We start from the raw sequence: 25,169 nt of genomic DNA, 5'->3' as shown, positions 1-25,169 counted from the left end.
TTGAGGGATATCAATTACTTAGGATATATTGGGTATTGTAGAGCTTTAAATTCTTTTGGTGTGTCAAACAAAGTTTGTAGTATATTTTAAATATTTGTATACAATTTTTCAGAAAGGCTGATGGTGTCAGTTGGAACCTGTTTTTAGTTTTAAAATCGTAATTGAATCCTCATACCGTTGCAAACGCGCATTTTTTGAAAAGTCTTAAGCTTTGTATTCGAGCCAACGATTTTTTAAAGCACCGACGTAGTGAAAGGTACGAAATTACTTCGTTGATTTTTATGAAATGGTAGAGTGGCAAAATAATTAGAAGGTAAAAAACTGTTCTGAATATTTGGTATGCATTGTTATTGTAATCTTGCTTTGAAATGACCAGAGGCAATATTCTAAAAAAAAAATATTTCACATATAAAAAAAAAATTACTTTTTGGTTCCGGAATTAGTCGAAGTTTTGAACAGAAAATGTCAACTCTGTTGAACAGCCGGCACAGTGTGGAATATCAGGTGGCAACACCAGCCGGCGGAGGATAGTGAGTGGAAGAGGGACAGAGAAGTGGGAGGACCGAATGGGGAGAGACAGAGAGCGAAATAGGTGCGAAAATTTTGTAGTTGGCTGGAAATTCCTAAATTTCGATTCGCAAAAAGTAAATATCATCTGCCGCAAAGGAAACCTCGATAAATGTGCGAGTCCCGCGAGCAAAGAATAGCCAACACCAGCTCTTGAAGCACTCCAGGTTAGAGATATCGCCGAACACCACAGTGCATCATATCCGTGGTCGACATGTTGACGCACAAAACTTGTCAGGCACGTAAGAAAATGCAGGTGAGTGCGCCAATTGGAAACGGGCAGTAGAGAAACGAAGGCTGAAACCCAAACTAATTCAATTAAACCACCGGACGACAGGTTTCCTTTGTGATACGGGATGCCGAGGAGAAACAGCACCGGAATGGCGTCAATGCACTGCAGCTGGACGCCAATAACGGAAAATTGTACTCCGCCGGGCGTGACGCCATTATCCGGGTATGGAACACACGTACAGAATCCAGTGAAAAGTACATACAGTCGATGGAGCACCACAACGACTGGGTCAATGACATAGTGCTCTGTTGCAACGGGCGGAACTGTGAGTTGCTTCAAAGATCAGGTTATACATTCAACTTTTATCAAATCTTTCGGATATTTAGTAATAAGCGCCAGCTGTGATACCACGGTAAAGGTATGGAACGCCCAGAAGGGCTTCTGCATGTCCACCCTGCGCACACATCGCGACTATGTACAAGCCCTGGCCTACGCCAAGGATCGGGAGCAGGTGGCTAGCGCCGGACTGGACAAAGCCATCTTCCTGTGGGACGTGAACACACTAACTGCACTCACAGCCAGCAATAACACGGTGACCACTTCTAGTCTGACAGGGTCCAAGGACTCCATCTACAGCTTGGCCATGAATCCCTCGGGCACCGTTATTGTGAGCGGATCCACGGAAAATATACTGCGTATCTGGGATCCCCGAACCTGTATGCGCAGCATGAAACTCCGTGGCCACACGGAGAATGTGCGTTGCCTGGTGGTATCACCCGATGGCAACCAAGTGGTTTCCGGCAGTTCCGACGGTACTATCAAGGTGTGGAACCTGGGTCAGCAGCGCTGTGTTCAAACCATCCATGTTCATAAGGAGGGTGTTTGGTCGCTGCTGATGAGCGAGAACTTCCAATACATCATCTCAGGCAGCCGTGATCGCAACATAATTGTGACCGAGATGCGGAATCCCAGCAACAAGACCCTGGTTTGCGAGGAACAGGCGCCGGTCCTTAGTCTGGGCTATAACATCGACAAGACTGGGGTGTGGGCCACCACATGGAACTCGGATATTCGATGCTGGAAGCTGCCTATGTACGACAGGTGCACGATGAACTCTTCGGGCGGCATGGATGCTCAGTGGACACAGGGCGGAACTGAGGTGGCCTGCATTAAAGGAGGGGCAGCCATTAAGGAGTGTACGGTACTGAACGACAAGCGTTATATAATAACCAAGGATTCACAGGATCAGGTCGTGGTTTACGACGTACTGAGAGTTGTCAAAAAAGAGCAATTAGGGGCTGTTGACTACGAGGCGGAGGTAAAAAAGCGCAACAAGCAGGTTTACATTCCAAACTGGTTCACTGTTGATCTCAAAACCGGAGTAAGTTACAGGGCAGTTATTGCTTAAGATCGTTAACTTAAAATGTAATCCTCTGCAGATGCCAACGATTGTGCTGGGTCAGGAGGAAGTGGATTGTTTCTCAGCGTGGGTATCTATTGAAGCTGGACTGCCGGAATGTGTCGATCCCACAACAGAGATTAAGGTTACTACCTAACAGAATAATTTTTTACTGAATTTCCTTAAAAGAAATGCTCTGCCTTTAGATCAATTATGGAAAACTACTGTTAGAGGCCTTGCTCGAGTACTGGACACCACCGCATAGCCTACCACCAAACGAAATGGAACCCGACATGCACGGCAACGGCTACTTCCAAGTGCCCAAACACACGCCAGTCATCTTTAGGTATGACACTGATATATTCATATCTGAACCATTACTAATTACATAAATTTCTCACTAAACTAAACAGCGAAGTGGGGGGGCGTACTGTTTGCCGACTTTTAGTTCGCGATGCAGCCGGCGATAGCGAGAGCACATTGCTCCACGAGACGGCGCCACAGTGGGTGACCGAAGTGGTGATCGAGAAGAACATTCCCAAGTTCCTCAAAATACCGTTCTTCCTACAGCCTCATCCTCTAATGACCAAGCCAGAGCGAACGAAGAAGGTATGCATCTACGACAAAATAACTTTTTTTTTATATCTTTAACCTTTTTAATATACAATTATTTAGGATCGTCTGGTGGCTAATGAATTTATCCAGTGTCGCAAGGTCTGCGAGCATGTGCTGGAGAAGGTACTAAATGCGGAGACTACTCCAAGTGGTGCCAACGCTAACAATTCCCTGCAGAATAGCCAGAGTGATGCGAATTCGGAGGGATCGCAATTGCCAGCAGAGGAGCGAATTGAACTGTGGTGCAATGATGTGGTAAGATGATAAAAATATCTCCCTAGAAGCCTTTACTTATGTAGACGTCTTTTAAGGTTGTGGACCCCAACATGGACCTGCGTACAGTACGTCACTTTATATGGAAACAGTCTACCGATCTTACGTTTCAGTACAAAACCAAGCAGAATTTCAACTACGATGGTAAATAAGAGAGCCCACGCATAGATCAACACAAGAACACCCTACACAAACACAACGCATACTTGATTTCTGCAACTGAGATTGCCTAACCGAGAGTTGTTCATATATATCCGCCCCATAGGTTCGATTGGGGATAGCCTGGAACGCGTGGCTCGCAAGTATTGAACGTTGGCATGTGATCTCCCGCCTAACCGAAACAGTAACGATGCATTGACGAATGAGATCGAGATTAAGCAGATCGATTAACAATTTGTATGTATTTATGCAATGTATTTTGGTTAACCTTTGTCTCGTCTCGTCCCGTGGACAAAAACATTCAAGGAGAATCTGTACGAACATTTACTTTACACATTTAAAAGTGCACCCGAGTGCTTCTGTTTGTTTACAACTCGTTAGGATTATATATGTACTTCAGATTCAGACTTATAACAATTAAGCTTGCGACACACACGTAGATAAGCATTGCAAGGGAATAACTACAGACATACCATTAAAATGTATTTGCATCTGAAGCATCCAGACCTAGAGGACTGCTCATATATGTATGTAATATTCACACTTGTTTCACATTAGGTTTATACATAATTATATACATAGAACATAAGTATAAGTAATCTGTTAAAAATACAAAAAATCAATGCAAAGGCCGTAGTCCAACCTGTAAAACGCTATATGCAAGCCAATTTGTACATAAGTAATAAGTGAATAACGAAAACCAGGATGAAAATCAATTAAAGTTATTAAATTATTTGGAAATCAAGCCTGGCTCTCAATCCCTACGATAGTTTCCCCCATTCTCTAAGAACTAAAAGTGCTATTCTAACGACGACGCCTTGTGCCGGCAACTCGGGAATAGGACTCGATGCAGGTCAACAGGCTAAGGAGCTGCTGCTTCAGCGTTGAGGGTATATGATAGCCGTGGATGATCCTTCTTGGCGCGTTGCTTGTCCGTATTAGCCAGCGAGCCACCAGCCAGAGGCAGTTCTCGCGCAGCGATCTCATAGGAAAGTGTATCAAAATCTCGCTACGCACGTCGACCAGCTGATCCGGACTCTGTTGGTTCTTTGGCACGCGCACCCGGATTGGCTGAAATATTCGCTGTGAACGTACGTGCATTCGTTCGCCCGTGTAGTAGTCCCGGAACAACCAGCTGTGTGTAGTGAACGTGTTCACCCTGATCTCTTCAAAGGGCTTGAGGGTGACGTACATGTTTTCCCGGTCCCTCTCGCACACCCAGTACAAATCCAGAGTGCGATATGTTGTGTTTGCGAACAGCACATACACCTCTACCTTCCTCTGACCAGCACCACCCACCAGCTGCTGGCCATCGCGGTTGTTCTGCGCTATTTGGAGCGCCATCTCCAGGAGGGTGCTAAGCCGATCTGCGATTGCTGCCAAATCAATTTTCGTTGCTTTTACTCGCACAGGTTCAAGGAATTGAATCAAAATACAAGAAGCTAACAACAAGTATAGACAAAATTCACTCCTTATCAGTTATGGTAACATTTTTATAGCTGCCAGACATTCCCTTCGGCCACACTTTCGATGTCCGGTCTATCGATAACAGACCGTACAGCTGATCTCCTTCCATCTCTAGCTAAGGAGTAAACAAAAAAGAAACACCCAGAAATAACAAAAATATGGCATTTTGCATAGCAGTAATCGGCAAGGATGTAAGTTAAATTCCATTCCATTCTGCATATGATTTATAACATGACAAACTCTTAAAGAATGCGCCATTGTATTTAACAACTGCTGATATGGAGCAGGAACTGGATTTGCAATATCACGTACACGCCGCTTTGGACGTCGTTGAAGAAAAATGCTTAATTGGCAAGGGAGCTCCGGAGTCCAAAGAACTTTATCTAGGACTGCTCTACTCCACAGAGAACCACAAAATGTGCGCGGATCTATCCCTACCTCATGTAATATTAAGTTTAAAGGTTGATTTCATTTTAGCTACGGCTTTGTAACAAACACTAGGGTAAAATTCATAGTGGTCATAGATTCCAGCAATGTTGCTCTACGAGAAAACGAGGTGCGAGCGGTATGTATCTAATCAAAAACCTACATAAGTAACTCCAGATCAATATCTTCCAGATCTTTCGAAATCTCCACTTGCTCTATACAGATGCCATCTGCGATCCCTTCTACATTCCCGGCGAATCCCTGACTTCCAAGTAAGGAGGCACTTATACAAATAATTATTTAAGAACTTATTTATTCAACAACCACCATAATCATGTGCAGGAAATTTGATCGCGCTGTCCAGAAACTGATGAGCGGCAATGCCTAGCTGTAGATTAAAACTGAACGAACAATAAAGCGAATTGTTTATCACAGACCTGTGTTTATTCAGGAGAGATGTCAAGGTGGCCTGGCCAAGTGCGCGCCCGAAGCTAGATTCAAATATAGATACGCACTAGAGATACCTAAACCGGTCGCTGGCTGTTTGACCACAGCCGAAAATTATGCTAATTCGACATATTTGATGAAAATAATTCGAGAATTAATTATATCTTTACAATGTGTCTGCTAGTTGACACATACTTAGTTAATGTCTTCGCGTCGAACTCGTCTTCCGTCTGTTATGGGCTTTGTTATGGGGTCTACCGTGATCTTCATCTGAACGGCAATAGCGAGGCACAAATAAACATGTATTTTGTCTTATCTTATGCATAATTAATGAAATTAAATCCTACGCGTCACTTGATATGAACTTGGGCGCCACCGGTAGAGTCAAATGAAGCATCAGTATCATATAAAAAGCCGGCTAAACTTCCAATTCGATATCAGTAAGCCTTCTCAAGTCTTTCAACAAACAACATGAAGTTCCTCGTAAGTGGCTTTATCACAAAGAGGTCCTTAAGGAATTCTAATTGATTGATTTTTTGGATTCCTCGTAGATTGCTTTCGCCTGCCTATTGGCCGTCGCTGTTGCCAACGAAGATGCCGAAGTCATCACTAACAAACAGGAAGTGAACGTTGACAGCTTTAAATATGCTTCGAAGCTTAGTAACTCCGCAGATGTCGAGCAGTATGGTAACCTCAATGGTGAAGAGTGGGTGGTAAAGGGCAAGCATGGGTGGACCTCTCCCGAGGGTCAGCAAGTGGAATACAACTATATCGCCGATGCCAACGGCTACCAGGTGCTCTCCGCCAACCCTCCTCTGCCTACTCCACCCCCAATCCCAGAGGCCATCAAGCGCGCTATTGAGTGGATCAAGGCCCACCCTTCCAAGGATGCATGAATAAATATAAATAAACGTGTTGAAAATTATTTTCCAAGAGTATTTATTCTACTTCAATAGGATCAAAGCCTTACTTATACATTAAAATATTCAAAGGTACCTCATTAACGGAGGGAAACAAATTTGCCTTTTAGTAAAGGTCAGCCAGACAGACGAATAATATTAGTATTTAAATATTATCAATTAATTATCGATTTCGATTTCGTTTTAAAATCGGGAAATTTCATGTGTTCGCATACTTCAAGATAGGTGAATTCCACCCATTTAACACAAGGATCGCAGTTTATATTTTACCTTTTTTCTTAAAACTAAAGTATTTTTCACCAAGATGTTATTTAAAATAAAAATACTTGGTTTCTTAACTCTCGAAAGCAATGGCATAGATAAATATACCAAAGAAGAAAATAAATATTTTTTTTTGCATTTAATTCTATAATAGTATATTTTAACTTAGAATATAAATATTAATATTAATTAATATTCATAATTAAATACGGCTTACGATATTTAATACGGGTTACGGTTAATACGGCCTCTAATGAAGATCGAGCTTAATGAAACATAAATTTAAAATCTTTGCATATTTTATTTATGGTTCTTCCAACCTTGATCTTGATAACTAAAAATTATCCATTGCTTCTTGAAAATATTATATTACAATTTTTTTTTTCTGTGTGGAGACATTTAGCAAAGCCCTATCTCGTCACGTGATCGCAATGGGATAATCAGGCTCTTTGTTGTCATAATTTCCGATGCAAATGTTACGCTTTCGGTCTTTGAAAGTGATGCGACCATTTAAGTTGTGCGATGCAGAAGATTATGTCGCTGCAATTATGACGACGGGCAAAAGGCAAAGTGAATGCCATCGTAAATTACGTGGTGCAATCAGGGGCAAAAGTAGCTGTAACCAACGTAACTAAAGTGGTCGATCCGCCGCGACGATCAAGGCTAGACCTCGTCGCCTCGCACAAATGTCAAAATAACATTGAAAAGCTTGCGCTCCGTTTAACAATTTGCCGCCAAATCCGTTGATTCTGAATCGCATTCAGATTCTGATTTGGATTCTGGGTCGTTGAGGCTAATCGGTCTGGAAGCGCAACGTGAAAACCCCGACAGACTGCAAGCGATGAAAACTGTTGGTTATATGATATTTTATTTATTGTGGAACTCGGATAAGAAGCTGTATGTTTAACATGAGTAACTTATAAGTTTATATGTTTAATAAGGCTGCGCGACAATATGTGGTGACGTCTTCAAAAGCAGATACAAGAAGAAGGAATACATAAGAAAATATCGCATAAAGCAATAAAAAGGGTAGCTTAAGAGTGACCAAAGTTTGTATATCGATTGTTGCCCGACAAATCATATTTCAACACTCCTTCTCAACAATCATATACTTTATACATATTAATAACAATTCATTTCATTAATACATTTTACATGTTTGTTCTTTTGCAAGTTTTTAGTTAACACATCTGAGACCATATCATTAGTACTTATATACTTAACATCTATTTCATTTTTAGTATATAACTCTCGTACATGATGAAACTTAATATCAATATGTTTACTACGTTTATGCAAAATCGGATTCTTAGCTAAACATTGTGCGCTTTGATTATCGCAATACAACAAAACGGACTTGGTTTCTAAGAAACCCATTTCATACAATAGTTTCTTCAGATATATCGCCTCTCTAGCTGCCGTGGATAAGGCAATGTACTCGGCTTCGGTGCTGCTAAGTGCCACCGAACTTTGCTTTTGGATTCCCACGAAATTGCCCCGCCAGCAGCAATGAAGACGTACCCGCTATACGATTTGCGATCTGTAGTATCGTTAGCCCAGTCAGCGTCCACGTATCCATGTATCTCCTTTCCAGTAGCCTGATAGTGAAGCTTCATGTTAGCCGTGCCTTTAAGATATCTCAGCACGCGCTTTGCCGAAACTTCATGCTCCTTGTGAGGATTGGCGTTGCGCTGCGCCAGTTTCACTACCGAGTGTAGTATGTCTGGCCTAGTTGTTATAGCCAAATACATCAGGGTGCCTATTAACGATTGATAGCCTTTCTCGTCAATGGCCTTGCATTTGGCGTCATCACATTTGACTTGATGACCCGCCTCCAGTGGTGTAGCTACAGGTTTGCATGTTGACATGCCCCAGGCATGAAGCATCTGCTCGACATACTGCTTATGGCCGATAGCTATGCTGCCAGTTTCGCCATCGCGCTCAACTTCGATGCCCAAAAAGTGATTGAGCTGGCCGCCATCCACAACATCAAACTTATTAGCGATTGATGCTTTGATGCCCAAAAGTTCATCTTTATTTGAGCTGGCAAGTAAAAGATCGTCAACATAAACTGCTATTATATTTATACTACCTTGTCCATTGCGTACATATACGCACGGCTCGCTGACACACGGTGTAAAACCAAGTTTTTTCAATACTGCGTCGAGCTTAGTATTCCATTCTCTGCCGCTTTGTTTAAGCCCGTACAGAGACTTCTTTAGCTTTAGGACCTTCTCGGGAAACTCTTCGCTTACGAACCCATCTGGTTGCCGCATGTACACGTCCTCCGATAGCTCGCTGTTCAAGTAAGCAGTAGATACGTCCATCTGATGCAAATGCAGCTTCTTCTCAACCGCCAATGCCATGATCATTCTAACGGACGGGTATCTGACCACAGGTGAGAATGTTTCCCAGAAGTCAACACCATAGCGCTGAGCACATCCTTTGGCAACTAGTCTTGACTTAAAGCGCTCTACATAGCCTTCCTTGTCAACCTTTACGCCAAATACCCACTTGCAGCCTATAGCCCTTTTATCTTGTGGCAGATCCACTAGATCCCACGTGTTATTGGCCTCTAGCGCATCCATCTCCTTCTGAATCGATGCTGACCATTCCTGCTTCATTCCTGACTGATTAACCTCACCCAAATTTGCTGGAATGTGTATATCCTCTGCCTTCAGCATATTCAGACAGTTGTATTGCTTACGTGGTCGCCCCGGCTTGCCAGTTTTAACGAGTCTTGGACGCCCTGGTCCACGGGTTTCAGATACAGCAGGCTGCTCTGCCTCATCGCTGATAGCACTCTCGTATTCATCACTGTTCTGATCATCTCCTGTGTCCAAGTCATCCTCTCCGACGTCCAAATCATCCTCTGCCTGAAGCTGCTCATCATTGTTGTCTTGTGCCTGCTGATTATCTGCTACAAAATCATCAAACAATGCCATTTCCATTTTATCGCTTGGAGATCCACCTACATTATTTTCCATGAAAATAACATCTCTGCTTTCAATAACTTTCCTTGATTTAGGACAAAACAAACGATATGCTTTTGCCGTTGCTGAATAGCCAATCATAACGTATTCATTACCTTTTTGGCTAAACTTCTTTTTATGGGCTTTATTCAATACGATTGCCTTTGAGCCAAAAACCTTGAGGTGCGACACATACGGTTTCTTGCCAACCCACGCCTCATATGGTGTCATGTTGCACAACGCTTTTGTTTCTGACCTATTGCGCAGATATGCTGCAGTCTGTACTGCCTCAGCCCACAGGCTCTCATCTGCGCTTGAATGAATCAACATACTCCTGGCCATTTCTACCAGAGTGCGATTTGCTCTTTCGGCAACTCCATTTTGCTGTGGAGTATAGGGTACTGTCAGCTGTCTTACTATACCGTTTTCAGTAAGAAATTGTCCAAATGCGTGGCTCACGTACTCGCGCCCGTTATCGCTTCGAATTGCTTTTACTTTCTTTCCGCGTTGTTTTTCTGCAAACACAACATAGTCTTTGAATGCGCTTAGTATTTCATCACGAGATTTTAAAAAATAAACAGCTGTATAACGCGAGTGATCGTCAATGAACGTTGCAAAATAACGCGCACCCCCGACAGACGGTTTGTTCATTGGTCCACATATGTCCGAATGAATCAAATTCAACACTTCTTCTGAACGACTTTCAGATTTCTTTGGAAATGGTTTCACACTAATTTTACTTTTGGCGCAAGTCTCACACGCATTGCTGTTTGAGTCAATTTTTGTATTAACTGTTTTTAAACCATTCACCATTCCACCACTCGCCATTTTAGTTAAACTGACAAATTTATATGGCCAAAACGATAATGCCATTTCCACATTGCACTGCTGTTTGTATTAGAATACATACACTGCTTCATTTTTATGTCAATCATAAACAAGTCACCATATCTGCACGCTTTCAATATGTCCACATTTTGTTTATCCCTAATCACTGCTTTGTGGTTATCAAAAATGACTTTATATCCATTTTCAACTGCTTTAGCCACCGATATAAAGTTTGTCTGTAACTCTTTTTGCATACAACACATTTTCAGTTCTATTGTGAAACTTTTTACACTAACACACACAGTGCCAATGCCATCGGCCAACACAAAATTGGCGCCAGCAAAAAATATTTTTCTTTGTGCTCTCTCATTTCTACGAACCACGACTTATCACAACACATGTGTACAGTCGCGCCACTGTCCAGACACCACATTGATTTGCTCAAATTGTCAGTTTTCTTCACATTCGCCAGAATAGCAAGGGCTCTCTTCTTCTCAGTGCTTGTGTCTTTGTCATTTTTTAATTCTTCTTTGCACTGAGCTATAAAATGACCTTCGCGTCCGCACCTATAGCACTTCTTTTTCTTTTTTGTATTACCCTTTTGGTATACATTCTTCGCGCGCGACATAAATGCTTGCTGCACACTGCTGTCCGCAACTTCACTTTTCACTTGTTGTCTCTGTCCTTCTTCAATAATTTTTATTTTCAAGTCAGATAAGGACGGCAACATTTCTCGCGTCTCGATTGCCACAACGAAATTTTCAAATGATTTGCCTAAGCCGGTTAGCAACAAAATTGTAAGCATGTCTTCACTTATGTTCATTCCTATTTCGTTTAACTTTTCCACTATGTCCGAGAATTCACTTATATAGCTTTGCACACTTGTACTTTCTAGCAAGCTCATTCGCAGCAATCTTTTAAACAATGCTATTTTTCTAGCTGGTCCGCGCGGCTGGTACACACTCATTAATTTCTCCCATGCCTCTTTTGACGACGTGCAATTCTTTATGAAGTTAATTTGCGACGACTTTACACCCAGCAATATGCTTGCTAATGCCTTTTCGTCCCGTGTATCAAACAATGCGTTTTGTTCTTGGCTATCCCCTTCATTTTTCACAGTTCTCCCGCACACAATTGGCCACAGATCACTTTGCACCAGAATGCTTTTCATCTGTACCGACCATACCGCGTAATTTTCCTCATCCAACTTTTCGATGGAACATAACCCGTGTCCACTCATGTTCATTAATTTTTTTCGCAATCACACACAGTAATTTAAATTAATGTCACAGTTTTTTATCCACACGAGCCCTGGGCCCATAACCTGTTGGTTATATGATATTTTATTTATTGTGGAACTCGGATAAGAAGCTGTATGTTTAACATGAGTAACTTATAAGTTTATATGTTTAATAAGGCTGCGCGACAATATGTGGTGACGTCTTCAAAAGCAGATACAAGAAGAAGGAATACATAAGAAAATATCGCATAAAGCAATAAAAGGGTAGCTTAAGAGTGACCAAAGTTTGTATATCGATTGTTGCCCGACAAATCATATTTCAACAAAAACAAATTTCAACGATGATGGATTGAGATGCTGAGAGGGTGACGTCGAGATGCCAACATGCTGTCACTGGATTGTATCGGAAAAACACTGGCGGAAAAATTATTGCTAACGTGTAAAAAGTCAATTCACATGTAAAAGAACTTTATATGTTTTAAATTTAATTTGCAACACGGTAAAAAATCTAAAAATGCCCATATAGAGAAATATGGAAAATCCTTATTCTTTATAAATGAAATCTCAAAGTGTCAAATTCACAATTTGTTCGCTATTATTACTCACTGAGAAGTTTTTCCCATAACACTCAATTTGGTTACCAAGCTATTATTCATAAAATGTTTAAATTAAGTTCCTAAACTGTCTTCCAACTGTAGAAAGATATTTAATATTAAGATAACATTTCTCCGCTAATGGTGGCAGGTTTCGAAAATTCACAGATTTTTTGCGGCGCCAAGGATTCTTTTGTCCAAGTCAGCTGTTGGCCATTACTAATACCTGGCATTTTGAGATATGCCTCTCATATATTACTTGCTAATAAATTAATAAGAACATAAACAAATGGTCAATATGTCATAGTGACGTCAACTTTTTGGCGGCTGCTATGGCTGGCGCTGTCATAATTCGTAAACAACATTTGGTTTCCTCAATTTTCCCAATATTCCATACTCACAAACGAAGACGAATACAATGTTCCACAAAAATGTGTGCCACACAAATAGCAATATTATTAAAATGTATAAATCAATTTGCATATCATGGCTGGCATTAAACAAAGCGAAAATTAATATTGTGGCTGATTTAAATGTGAATATATATGTGTATATAGTAGGCGTTTAGGAAGCAGAATCGCAAAAGACAATATTCGAATCGTTTATAAAAATGTTTTAACACGTTGTTCGTTTAATATTTTCCTGTGTTTGTGTGGAATGATTCCATCCTCTTAATTAATGTCGATTTTTTAATTGCTCGTTAATTTGGTCGAGTTATAAAATGATTTTATGGGGACCGCCACCTCGGCGATTGATTCATAAAGCGTGTCACTGCTGTGCATTAGAAAATGTGATCAGATTTGCTCCAATTATGAGGGGGATATCTGATACATATTTAAATGATCACCACTTAGGCGTACACTGAAGGAAATCTGACCATTGAACTTGGGTCACTTTCAGTTTCATCTGGCATTCGACTGAGTCAAAGTTTAAAATATTCAAATAAAAAGCGAAACCGAAAAGTTAAAGCCGTAGAACAGGGTTGGTTTTTAGTTTCTGGCATGGATTTGTAGTTATTTAATTGGCAAAAAAAAAAACAAAGACCAGTATCCGTCTGAAAAGTCTAAAAAAGAGATGTTTATTTAAATCAGGTAATTTAAGACATTTTTATCGTCATTAAGCGTGTATAATTTTAACAGATGGTGACAGCGCATTTGGAACTGGTTTATCATCAGTCTGAGATAAAATCATTCCATTGGTAGTAATATTATTATAGGGACTTTTTCCGCAGTGATGCTTAAAAATAGTCATTGTTAAGCTTAGCAAACCACTACAATATCGTATTGGGTGGGTGGATGTGGATCGTTTGCTCTTGGTGGTGGTGCCATTGGTGGCATTGTTGGTGTTGCTTTCTGGTGGCCAGGCACAGTAAAATCGGCATTGCTCGATGGTTTTACAGTGCTTTTCGTATTTTCCTTTCTTTTTTTTCTTCACTCCACGAAAAAATTAGAAACACATTTTAAGATTTTCCACGGATTTGTGTGTGCGTTGAGTTCTTTTGTTTATTTTCCCTGGTTTTATTTTCGAAATGCTGCTGAAAACCATAAATTAGCTTGTTACTTTTGGAATGCCTGTGCGATGTGTGTGGGTGTGCTCTGTTCTTGGGGATCTCGAGAGCTGTACGAAGAAGTGGGGAACTGATTCAGTCGTTAGCGGTGATCGATCTGGTGAACAACTAGCACAGGATTTAACATGGATATTCTTGTGAGTGGAGCTGGATTAAAGAAAACCTTAAGGATAACCAATCTTACTTGGAGATAATCATCATTGCTTTAAAAAAACCAAAAAAATTAACTTTTAAAATAATATCAATACCAAAAATAACTATATAATTCCAAGTAATATTACTTTTATAGGATTTTTCTTGTTTTTCGTTTATCAAATCTGTTTAAGTGATAATATAAAATACCTTAAAAAAATATTAAAGTCACTTCTAAAATTGAAAAACATCACATAGAATTTATCATTAAAAACTATTCCAAAATATCTCTTTAGGACGATGACCTGACCCCCGAGCAGATTGCCGTTCTGCAGAAGGCATTCAACAGCTTCGATCACCAGAAGACCGGCAGTATCCCCACTGAAATGGTGGCCGATATCCTGCGTCTTATGGGTCAGCCCTTCGACAGGCAGATCCTTGACGAGCTGATCGATGAGGTTGATGAGGACAGTAAGTACTAGAAGATCTTTTTACTAGTTTCCCAGCTTATTCCTGATCGTTTTACAGAATCTGGTCGCTTGGAGTTCGAGGAGTTCGTCCAGTTGGCTGCCAAGTTCATCGTGGAGGAGGATGACGAAGCCATGCAGAAGGAGCTGCGCGAAGCCTTCCGCCTGTACGATAAGCAGGGCAATGGCTACATTCCCACCTCCTGCCTGAAGGAGATCCTTAAGGAGTTGGACGACCAGCTGACCGAACAGGAACTTGACATCATGATTGAGGAAATCGATTCCGACGGCTCTGGCACCGTTGATTTTGATGGTAAGTGCGCGGACCAATTAGCCGCCGTCAGTCGGGCGATAAAAATCTTAAATTCTCTGGCCAGTTGCCAAGGTATTTTCCACACAAATTATATCAATTTGTTGGGTGCTGCCCTCTCTCCGGGTTCCCCATATACACCTAACGAGAGGAGCCGCCCTTGTGGTGGTTTTATTTATAGATCTTTAGATCTTTACACAGAAAAGAGAAGATCATTTTGCTCTAGATTTTAAGGGGTCTTATCTGCCAGTGGTTTAGAAAACGAAATACACTTTTAATTGTTCCATTTAAAAATATTGCTGATCATTGAAAAAGTGTTTAGGTAAGAAGTAAAGACATTTTTGTGGAGATTTTTTGATGTTTACGAAATTTTTAGTTGTATTGATTAGATCGGTAATTGCATATACAGAACGGGTTTTTGTTTCTTTAAACGTATTTTTTTTATTCATTTTCTAACCAAAGGTATAGACAAATATTTTCATAGTTTGACAGGTGTTAGAGCTTTGACCTTTGGCCTTATAGTAGGGCTATTTATTAAATATAGCTGATAATAGTAGTTCTTATGACTGATATTAAAATTGTATACAGGTTTATCATTCAATTAATTGTTCTACTTATTTTTATCCATTTACAGAATTCATGGAGATGATGACTGGCGAGTAAGCATTTTGGACCCATCTTATCATATTAATGTCTACCCACACAACAACCGAGGCTTGAATAAACGTTTTGTATTTGATTTCTACGATTGAGTAATCATAATTACGCTATAAATAATTCGCGTGTTCAGGAACTGCTAGAGTAGAAAAACCCAAAGCGCGGCAAACATTCTATGGCTGCAGTGCATCTGCATCCGAGTTGAGTCATCTTAATTGCCACCCTCTGGCTTTCGGATTATTATTTTTCGATGTTTGTGCAATGAGCTCCGCTAGGGGGCGTAGCCCTCTGCTCATTTGTGTGTTAATTTGGCAAGGCCACAAGACGTATGAGTGATGCATGTTGCGCATACGCAGCGTGGCCAGTTGTATATAGATCTTAACTGTCATGTTTTCTATTGTTTTTGTTTCTTGAAACGACGGCTGTTGGCACGCACAGTGTAAATTCCTTTTGCCACATGGCTGGCGTTCTGGTCCGCACAGCTGTGACCATCCCAAGCAGAATAAAAACCCACTGACAACCTGCAAGATTTTTGCCTTTCCAAACAGTTGGCTGGCAAATGTCAATGAGCATTCTCCTTGTTGCCAAAAGATGTCAAGCATTTACGCTAAACTTGGCCGCCGAGACATGCAGTGAGTTTTCCCAAAAAACATCGAAAAGAAGCAACTGCCCTTTCTGAAAAAGTTAACAAAAGGAGACGGGGCTGAAGCTGGGGCTGGGGCAGATGGATTTTTGGATGTTGCCACCAAGTGGAGCAACTTGTTTTGCGCAATTTGAAGTCTTTCGGCCGGAGGGTGTCGATATTAGTGGTATTTATTACCGCTTTGAATCCAGTTTTGCTGTTTTTCCCAATCATTAGGTGAAAGGTCAAAGACTGGACGCCCTGTGAAAGAGCCAAAGAGTCAAACTGTTAGTCAGATTTATTGACATCCGCCTGGGCAGACTTCTCAATATGCGATTCTTGACACCAAGCGCATTAAAATGGTTTCCCAAACGTGCAATTCAATGGAGATGAAGCTGAATGATGATGATGCGCTCGAGCGTTGAGAGTTTCGATTGGATTCCAATTTACGAGCACCACCAGTAGTTCAGCTTGCTAATTTTTACCCACTAACCGAGGAGAGATGTGGCTGAGAGCGTTTGTTTAACAAGACAAGGTACATTGAGTAAACGAGATGCCGCCGTTGAGACAATAGTCGAACCTATGCACCACCTCCACCTCCCTTTTTCGTGCAATTGTTTTTTTTTTTTTTTGTTTTTGTTGCTTTGCCTCAGCTGGGGGAACACAGCTACATCCACATCCAGCACCACCACAGCTGCACACGATTGCAATAAATGCCATAAAGTATCAAAATCTCAGCACTCGCTCAGCACCAAGCGGCTAGCTCCGGCTTCAGGCTGAGACTCAGATTCAGATGCAGCTACAGCAACAGCTTTAGCGTTTTGGTTCATTCCATTCCATTTGATTGCATTTGGCGCCAAACCAAGTATAAAAGCTGGAGAACCTGGGCTGCGATCGGCACACAAGTACCGTGACATTCGAGGAGCCACAACACGCGGTGGCACTGCAGTATTCGTGCAACAAAAGGACTCACGTGGATTACCTTAATTTAGTGGATAAATTGCGTTGAAAGGGCTTGGGTGACAAGGATTTGTCTAAGAGTCAAGGATTCTTTACTGCCTTTGACTGGGATTATACAAAAGAAAGTTTGAAGAAATGGCTCTTAAGTGGGTAAGTTCAGTGAGAGATAAAAGAAAAGTGTCTGGCTTAGATCTAAGTACGTTTGGTAAACTTGACTAGGAGAAATTAGAGATGTCTGTACTAAAATTGATTAAATAAATCCTTTATTTAAATTATGTTTAAATTTCAATTTGGAAATGGATTTTATGTACATACATATGTCCTGAGATTCTACTATATACTCGGAGAAGATTTGTTTTCTCCATTTTGCCTGTATTTCCTTGTTAAAATTTATTTAGTACAGGATTTTGGTTATTGGTTTGGTTATTTAGCTTTTTAAGGTGTTAAAAATAATATTATGTTTAAGTAGAGAACTAAAATTTTTCACAAAAGGAACGAAGTAAAAGAAGAGTAAAGGCTTTCTGGAACCAAGTAAAAATATAAAGAAAATCGTTCTTTTAAATACAAAAAAACGAGAGAGCAAACCAATATTCATAACAACATAGTAACCCTGGAGATATTATGGAATACTTATAAAGATTGATCTAGTTAGAGTTTTTATTTAAAAGGGATTCTTATATGATAGTTGATACATAAATTCAAATTAACTTGGTACTTGTCTTTCACAAGTCACTTTTCTTATTCTTAGCAAAAGAAAACGTTAAAAAAAAAGTAATTAAGCAGCGTAAATCCCAATCTCGACTTGTCATCTCTCTTGGCTTGCAATTAAAAAAAGAACCAGCTGTAGACAATAGACTTAAGGAATGCCCGCTCTTCGAGTGTTAAATTGGCAAAGGATTTCCCCATAGCACTAAGCATATCCGATTGTCTTGGAAAGATCAAGTGATCCCCCGCGTAAAACGCATAAATTAGCAGGCCATTTGCAATCGGAGATGGCGGATGGCACGCAAAGTTGCCCAAGATGGATCGGTCGTGGCCGACCCGCCCCCAAAGCAGATCATCAAAATGGAAGCAGTGGCGACCCAATTGGCAGCCCATTTGCAATTACCGCAATTATATTTGCTGGTTGCGAAACCCTGTCGAAGATGTCTGCTAGGTGGTCACGAACTCCAAACAGACTCTTCTCTCTCACAGTGTCTTCAAGATACTATTCCGGCCCAAGGGGCAGGCGTTGGTTATACGGTTGCATGTGCCACAGCCGCGCCAGATGAGTCAATGTGGCAAATGTCAGAATTTCCACAATATTACATTATTATATTCCACGGCAGCAGCGACAAGTGAGCTCATCATCGCACCAATCGATGGAGCTGTTATGTTTATTGGCCAAATGGAATCCGTAAACGGTTTAAACTTCAACTTGACACTCGCTGGTCGCTGGAGGAGCTTCAGTCGATCCGTTTACTTAACCTTCCCAGCTGGCAATTCTTCGTTCACACGCTGCTGTTGCTGCATCTTGAGACGTCTTCTGTCTAACAAGAAGTCCATAAATATCAGAGTTCGCCTCAGGCTGCGACAACTCCAGCCGATGATGAGCTCGATAGTCCACGTTGCATTTGCAGCCTTAATGGGCGACGATCGGATGTAACAATGGAAAACGTGAGCGGATCGGATTGCGACGCTCTGTCAATGGGCGAATGTTTCATTGATGAAATGGCCGACATTTGGCCACACTCTTGACCCCGATTGAGGTCTCAAAGCGGGGTCAGGTTACTTACTTGGTTACAGATCTGTAAGAGGTGTAGAATAGTAGAGTGAAAGTTAGTCATTGCTTAGATCAAGGTTCTGCCTTTCAGTTAACATTTTAAAACAAGTTACGATTTAGTTGCAAAATAATAGTTTTTTAAATCATAAACTTTAGGTCGTTAAATTTATGTTTATTATAAACAATTACTAAGACCTAAAAGTTTAATATAGCTTAAACATTCATGAAAAGTTTTGCTTATTCACATTTTTGCATTTAAATATCAAAATATACAAATTTATCATAAAACCCATTAGTTATTATAGAAACTCCAACATCACGTCTAGTACAAACAATTACTAAATTATAAATTAAGTAATGATAATAAAAGATCTCCCATACATAAAAACTATTAAGACATCTTCCATAAAAATGGTCAATTGACAAAATTTAATTATTATTAAGAAAAGAATGTTAATAGGTTCTAAAAAATCAATTAAAATCCAAGACAATACTCGTGTTATATACTCAGCATCTGGAGTTTCTTAACTCATTTAAATTATATTTGAATACCCATTTTTATGGAGGCTATTAAAAATTTAATTTATTAATTTTAACATAACAATGTGTTAACACATTTAATGATCTTCTAAGATTTATGAACGAGGCTTAAATTGATTACCCACAGATATAAAAACCAAATTAGCCACCCCCTGTTATTTTTTATTTGAATTTATTTTGCAATCATATAAGTTAACCTACCAAAGTGATGCTCCAGGTCAAATTCGAGGCGTGCATCTCGATGGCAAATGCTGGATTCGCATGAACTTTCCATGTGGCTTGCATATATTTTGAGAGCTCACCCAGACAATCCCCCCTTTTTCCAGGCTCTGGTGATCACGACGTTGGCGCTTGCCCAAGCAGCCAAGCTGGATAACAAATACCTGCCACCACCTGCAAGTGCTGCCAGTGCGGGTGGCAGTCCAGGGGCAGGGCTCCAGGGACCAGGAGGTGGCTTCGGCGGCGGTGGAGGACCTGGTGGCGGCGGCGGCGGTGGTGGTGGTTTTGGGGGTGGAAACAACGGATTGGGTGGCTTCGCAAACGGAAGACCCATCGCACCTGGCGGTGGTGGTGGTGGCGGTCCACCTGCTCCACGTCCCAGTTCACCGGGTGGTGCTCCTCCAGCATCAGGCCCACCAATTCCCATCCTTTCATTTGTCAACGAGAACGATGGCGATGGCAACTATCGCTTCAGTTACGAGACCGGAAATGGCATCAAAGCACAGGAGGAGGGCACAGTCAAGAACAAAGGATCCCAGAATGAAATTCCATCCGTGATGGGATCCTACTCCTACACAAATCCGGAGGGTGAACTTGTTGAGATCATGTACACGGCAGATGAGAATGGTTTTGTGCCCTCGGGCAATGCCCTGCCTACTCCACCACCCATTCCGGAAGCGATAGCCAAGTCTCTGGCGGCTCAGGGTATTTCTGTGCTGCCCGGCGGTGGTTATAGTGGAGGTCCAGGAGCAGGTGCAGGTGGCGGCGGAGGCGGTGGCTCAGGATATGGTGGCGGATCTGGATTTGGAGGTGGTGCTGGCGGAGGTTCCGGTGGAGGTGGCGGAGCAGGTGGTGGCGGCGGATATGGGGCAGGTAAGGAAGTATGAACATTTCCTAAATTAGATATGGTTTTAAAAATATTTCTGTTTTAGGAGGCGGCGGTGGTCGCGGCGGAGGACCTGGTGGACCAGGTGAGTTAACCATTTTTGGTTTTCCGATTTCTCGATTAAAAAGAAGAAAAAATTTAAAATAAAACAAATTTTGTTATTTGAAGGTGCCCCTGGAGGAGGTGGATTTGGAGGTCAAGGTAATAGGTACAAACTATATTCATACTGCAGATTAAGAACTTATTTCTTTAGGAGGTGGTGGCGGCTATGGAGGAGCAGGTGGCGGAGCTGGTAGAGGAGGTTCTCCTGGAGGTCCTGGTGCGCCAGGCGGAGGAGGATATGGTGGAGCGGGTGGAGCTGGAGGAGCCGGCGGCGGATATGGCGGCGGCGGCGATCGCGGAGGAGGTCCAGGAGCTCCCGGTAAGTAAATAATTTGATTTCTATGATATTGGAAATAAAATTTCACATATTTTTAGGATCACCAGGAGCAGGAGGATTTGGTGGTGCTGGTGGAGCTGGCGGAGCAGGCGGTGGTTATGGAGGTGGTGGCGGCGGTGGCCGCGGAGGCGGTGGTGCACCTGGAGCCCCCGGTAAGTCATAAATGGACTCCAATTTAAACAAAGGAACAGATAATAATTAATTATAAAACTTTACCAACAATACTATGCAGGATCTCCAGGCGGAGGAGGCTTCGGAGGTCAAGGTTAGTGATCTCCCTGTATTTAACGATTTAGAATTTAAAATGTACATTTTTTTAAGGAGGTGGTGCTGGTTACGGAGGCGTCGGAGGTCGTGGTGGAGCTCCAGGCGGACCCGGACGCCCAGGTAAGTGATTAATTTCATCCTTTCTGAATTAAATTATTGGTTAACTGCTAAATTGTAAATTATTCATCACTTAATCATCAGAAAATTGTAATTATTTTTCTGTAAAGAGAAATATCTAATCAAAATAATTGCAAAAATAACAAATTTTGTATTCACAGGTGCGCCAGGTGGAGGCGGATTTGGAGGTCAAGGTAAGAGATCTCAACTTAATAAATACTTCAGGCTAAGAACATATTTTTCGTAGGAGGTGGTGGCGGTTATGGAGGAGGCGGCGGAGCTGGTCGAGGCGGTTCTCCAGGAGGTCCCGGTGCGCCAGGCGGAGGCGGATTTGGTGGTGCAGGAGGAGCTGGTGGTGCTGGTGGCGGTTACGGAGGCGGCGGCGGTCGCGGTGGTAGTGGAGCGCCAGGAGGGGGAGGCTTTGGAGGTCAAGGTTCGAGATTTTGATATTTTTCTTTACTTGGAATATAAAACATTTTTTACAGGAGGTGGAGGCGGATTCGGTGGAGGCGCAGGTCGTGGAGGTGCTCCAGGAGCTCCAGGTGAGTAAATATTTTGGTTTCCTTAAAAAACAATTTTAAAAACAATTTATTTGTGGTTGCAGGATCTCCAGGCGGAGGAGGATTTGGTGGTCAAGGTAAGTTTACTTTTCATATTGTAAACTTTAAATTAAACGAAATCATTCAAATCTTAGGAGGTGCTGGTGGATTTGGAGGTGCAGGCGGTCGCGGAGGTGCTGGCGGAGCACCCGGAGGTCCAGGTAAGTAGTTTTTCTAAATTTTTCAATTTTTTTTTATAATTTATTATCTGATACTATAAATTTATACAGTTATTTAAAGTGAGATATTTTATATCATTTTTTAACCTTCATATTTCATGTTTTCAGGATCTCCAGGCGGACCCGGTTATGGCGGCGGTGCAGGTGGCCCAGGTAATAAAGATTTACATTTTAATCATAAACCGACCACTAGAGTTGTTTAGTTGCACATTTTAATGCGGCTCTTAAAGTATAATTAGTAACATTAACATCAAACGAATGCGATCTTCATGAGAAAATTTGAAAAAAGCATGCAATCCCAAAGTGTAAGCATAGAGTTCATGAGACAAGCGCGATTCCCACGGATTTCAAGCTGGATTAACAATTTTTTTGAGAAAAAAGCTTTGTCAGCTGCCTTACCCACGATCTACAAATGATCTTAAATAAATAATACATTTTGACTTGAAAGCGGTCCTTTTGAAGTCATTCATAAATTATTTCAAAAGTTTTTAGTAAAGTAAAAAAGTATTTTAATAATTTTATTATTATTTTCAGGAGGTGGTGGAGCTCCAGGACGTCCAGGTGCACCGGGTTCTCCAGGACTGCCCGGTGGCAACCAGTATGTTCCACCCCCAGCTGGTGGCGGTGCACCAGGCTCGCCAGGCAGGCCAGGATCAGGATCGCCCGGCGCAGGATCGCAATATATCCCACCTCCACCGGGAGTGCCGGGTGGTGGACGCGGTAATGGAGAGTTCAATCCTCAGACAGGCTATAGCTATTAATGCAAAAATGCAATCCCAAAATGCCAATCAAATCTCTCAAATCGAAGAAATGTCATTCTAATGCAGGCTGCCCTCAATGTTCTTTCACTAAAATTATTAATTTATTTATCTAAGCTTCCACCCCCCTCGTTCTCTTTTGTGACAATGTGTGTGTGCAACTATCGAAATAAATGAATCTTGAAAACTTGAAACAAATATCTTATTAAAATATCCAAGGGAATGCCATTGAAACAAAGACATTGACTTTTCAGGTGCATGTATTTCATGCCTTGAGTTGCGACTACATGTTAAGACTAACTAATCGTTTCAATTACATTAGTTTTATCCATTATTTCTTTGGGGACTTCTTGAAACGTCTGCCATACTGGTTATAGCCATAGGGATCAACGAGGTTATTGGGTCTGCCCCTCAATTGCTGGGTGATCAGGGCCTGTTGCTGCTGCTCATTTTGTTGCTCTTTCTGTTGTTGCTGCTGCTGTTGTTGCTGTTGCTGCTGCTGTTGCTGGTTGAGATTCTGTTGCTGTTGTGCCTTTTGCGCTGTTAGATTACTACCAAAAGATTGCTGGCCAAATTGTCCGGCATATTGGCCGGGTAAATTACCGGAATGCAGTTGATTAAAAGGCTGATTTGGCTGATATTGCCCGGAGTTTGGTTGCTGTTGCTGTTGCTGGAAATTGCGTTGCTGTTGTTGTTGCTGCTGCTGTTGCAGCGGAGTCAACGGCTGTTGTCCGGGAATCTGAGGACGAAAGGGGGCATTGGGCAGGGGTGGCGGCAGTTGACGGAAGGGTGTCTGATATGGATTTAAATTGGGATTGAGTAAGCCCTGTTGGTAAGGTTGAGCACCCGTGAAATATTGCGGTGAAGCTGGTATCCCCGTACCCTCCGCACGGAATCCGTTCTCGTCGGCTATGTAGCGCACTGTTATGGAAGTGCCCTCTGGTGAGGTGTACGAGTAGGAGCCCTGAATCACCTGTTCGTTGGAAATAAAAGTTATTTAGATGTTAATACAAAACAGCAACTAAAAGTATGCTATGTGTTTTTAAAAGGTTATTAGACATACGCCGAAAAGAGTGCAACTAAATTTGTTTATCATTCCTAAAATATCTTTCCAAAATATGTTAGATCTTCTATTAAGGTGCTTAGCTATGGTCATGAAAATCAATCTATCTAAAAATGAGACTTCGGCCTTAGGCTATTAATTTTAATTTCGATTAAATCTGCAATTTAGGGCTTAAACATTGTTATTTAAGGATACTCTGCTTTCTTATCCCTAAAGTTGGAAGAATGCCCCAAAACCAAATCCCTATTCTGGAAAACCCACCTGTGCCTCGACACCCTCGCCGTATCCCAAGTTCTTAACATAACCCTGAGCCTGGGCTGTGGTTCCATCGGCCGATGAATATCCGTAGGAGAAGCTACCATCCAGATTGAGTTCGTTTTGGTAGGCAGTGATGGGTACGTAGTTCTGCTGTTGGTACTGATTATAGCGGGTATAGGGATTCTGGAGGGCAGCCCCAGTTAGCGGAGGAGCCAGTGGGTTCAAGGGATTTCGCTGTCCCGGGAATAGTCCTTGACCCTGAACGGGATTGGGTTGGCGGCGCTGGAAGGGATTGGCTTGCTGTTGCAACGGTTGTAAGGGAGGAACCTGCGGCCGTTGTCCTTGGAATCCAGTTCCCGGCAATTGAGCCTGGCTGACGGAGAACCAGAGGGTGGCTAGTAGACAGGCAACCCAGCGGAGATGCCGGAATCGAGGGGTACGGGGTCCAGACATTTAGGCTGTCACTGGGCGGGTGCCGTCGATCATAAATCTCGCGAACGGAGCACAAATTACACGCTCGATAAACCCGACGACGTCTCACTTATAGAGCTGGGAAACACTGCCAATTCTTTTCTTTTCAGAGATTCAATCGCGAACCGAAGCAAATCCGTTGCTGCCACTAGAGAAGTTACTGATCGAAAGTCGTGCCACGACTGCAAATGCGACTGCCACTGCCAGGCGTATTTATGCGGTTCTCGATCGGCGCGGAACAGGCCCTAAAGCTCAGCGTTATGGTCAGAACAATCGGCCACTTCCTGTGCCCTGGCTATCAGCTTCTGACTGCATCTCGATGGTAATCTCTGCGGGGCGGTCAGTGTAATTTATCTGCGTGTTAACAAGCCGCTGGGGTGGCAGCTTTATTGGTTTTTTATCGGCCATTGACAGAAGGACAAACGAATTTCGTTTGGCTTTGGCTTTGGCCTGGGCTGATTGATATCTTCATGGTGGGCCACGTTGCCAGTCTTCCG

General features: G+C 42.0%; 7 protein-coding genes across 9 annotated transcripts; 5 read left to right on the top strand and 2 right to left on the bottom strand.

Annotated features, from left to right (window-relative positions):
* Nucleotides 1–517: 517 nt before the first annotated feature.
* On the top strand, nt 518–3,990 carry LOC108106421 (WD repeat-containing protein 48 homolog). The gene is made up of 9 exons (XM_017213450.1): nt 518–823; nt 905–1,124; nt 1,186–2,180; nt 2,239–2,343; nt 2,405–2,544; nt 2,612–2,807; nt 2,874–3,068; nt 3,125–3,230; nt 3,352–3,990. Exons 1-9 carry the CDS (start codon nt 782–784, stop codon nt 3,393–3,395), a joined length of 2,043 nt encoding a protein of 680 aa, XP_017068939.1. The 5' UTR covers nt 518–781; the 3' UTR covers nt 3,396–3,990.
* Nucleotides 3,716–4,738, bottom strand: LOC108106429 (protein Vhl). Its single transcript, XM_017213457.2, has one exon. It carries the CDS (start codon nt 4,587–4,589, stop codon nt 4,050–4,052), a length of 540 nt encoding a protein of 179 aa, XP_017068946.1. The 5' UTR covers nt 4,590–4,738; the 3' UTR covers nt 3,716–4,049.
* A 41-nt stretch (nt 4,739–4,779) lies between these two features.
* On the top strand, nt 4,780–5,572 carry LOC108106432 (trafficking protein particle complex subunit 2-like protein). Of its 3 annotated transcripts, none has more exons than XM_017213464.1 (5): nt 4,780–4,903; nt 4,961–5,130; nt 5,190–5,268; nt 5,316–5,410; nt 5,481–5,572. In XM_017213464.1, exons 1-5 carry the CDS (start codon nt 4,871–4,873, stop codon nt 5,524–5,526), a joined length of 423 nt encoding a protein of 140 aa, XP_017068953.1. In that variant the 5' UTR covers nt 4,780–4,870; the 3' UTR covers nt 5,527–5,572. The 3 variants fall into 3 exon arrangements, with proteins under 3 accessions (XP_017068953.1, XP_017068955.1, XP_017068954.1); XM_017213466.1 differs by having other exon boundaries at nt 4,781–4,903; nt 5,190–5,277; nt 5,362–5,410; XM_017213465.1 differs by having other exon boundaries at nt 4,781–4,903; nt 5,190–5,277; nt 5,331–5,410.
* Nucleotides 5,573–5,959: 387 nt separating this feature from the next.
* On the top strand, nt 5,960–6,510 carry LOC108106433 (cuticular protein 47Eg). Its single transcript, XM_017213467.1, has 2 exons — nt 5,960–6,068; nt 6,137–6,510. Exons 1-2 carry the CDS (start codon nt 6,057–6,059, stop codon nt 6,479–6,481), a joined length of 357 nt encoding a protein of 118 aa, XP_017068956.1. The 5' UTR covers nt 5,960–6,056; the 3' UTR covers nt 6,482–6,510.
* Nucleotides 6,511–13,971: 7,461 nt separating this feature from the next.
* Nucleotides 13,972–15,614, top strand: LOC108106695 (troponin C). The gene is made up of 4 exons (XM_017213927.1): nt 13,972–14,103; nt 14,395–14,569; nt 14,627–14,878; nt 15,510–15,614. The coding sequence occupies exons 1-4, from the start codon at nt 14,092–14,094 to the stop codon at nt 15,536–15,538; spliced, it is 468 nt and encodes a 155-aa protein (XP_017069416.1). The 5' UTR covers nt 13,972–14,091; the 3' UTR covers nt 15,539–15,614.
* Nucleotides 15,615–15,711: 97 nt separating this feature from the next.
* Nucleotides 15,712–23,074, top strand: LOC108106692 (glycine-rich cell wall structural protein). The gene is made up of 15 exons (XM_017213925.2): nt 15,712–17,264; nt 19,743–20,508; nt 20,568–20,606; nt 20,690–20,722; nt 20,775–20,942; nt 20,999–21,112; nt 21,193–21,225; nt 21,282–21,347; nt 21,506–21,538; nt 21,592–21,777; nt 21,830–21,886; nt 21,949–21,981; nt 22,039–22,104; nt 22,231–22,275; nt 22,657–23,074. Exons 1-15 carry the CDS (start codon nt 17,250–17,252, stop codon nt 22,881–22,883), a joined length of 1,881 nt encoding a protein of 626 aa, XP_017069414.1. The 5' UTR covers nt 15,712–17,249; the 3' UTR covers nt 22,884–23,074.
* Nucleotides 23,075–23,122: 48 nt separating this feature from the next.
* Nucleotides 23,123–24,836, bottom strand: LOC108106693 (mediator of RNA polymerase II transcription subunit 15). The gene is made up of 2 exons (XM_017213926.1): nt 24,205–24,836; nt 23,123–23,853 (listed from the first exon to the last, which is right to left on the bottom strand). The coding sequence occupies exons 1-2, from the start codon at nt 24,652–24,654 to the stop codon at nt 23,212–23,214; spliced, it is 1,092 nt and encodes a 363-aa protein (XP_017069415.1). The 5' UTR covers nt 24,655–24,836; the 3' UTR covers nt 23,123–23,211.
* Between the last annotated feature and the right edge of the window lie 333 nt (nt 24,837–25,169).

Source organism: Drosophila eugracilis, unplaced genomic scaffold, assembly GCF_018153835.1.
Source record: "Drosophila eugracilis isolate 14026-0451.02 unplaced genomic scaffold, ASM1815383v1 contig_90, whole genome shotgun sequence".
NCBI classification, from domain to species: domain Eukaryota; kingdom Metazoa; phylum Arthropoda; class Insecta; order Diptera; family Drosophilidae; genus Drosophila; species Drosophila eugracilis.
Note: the sequence above shows the minus strand (reverse complement) of the source record. Positions and strands in the feature narration are given on the sequence as shown.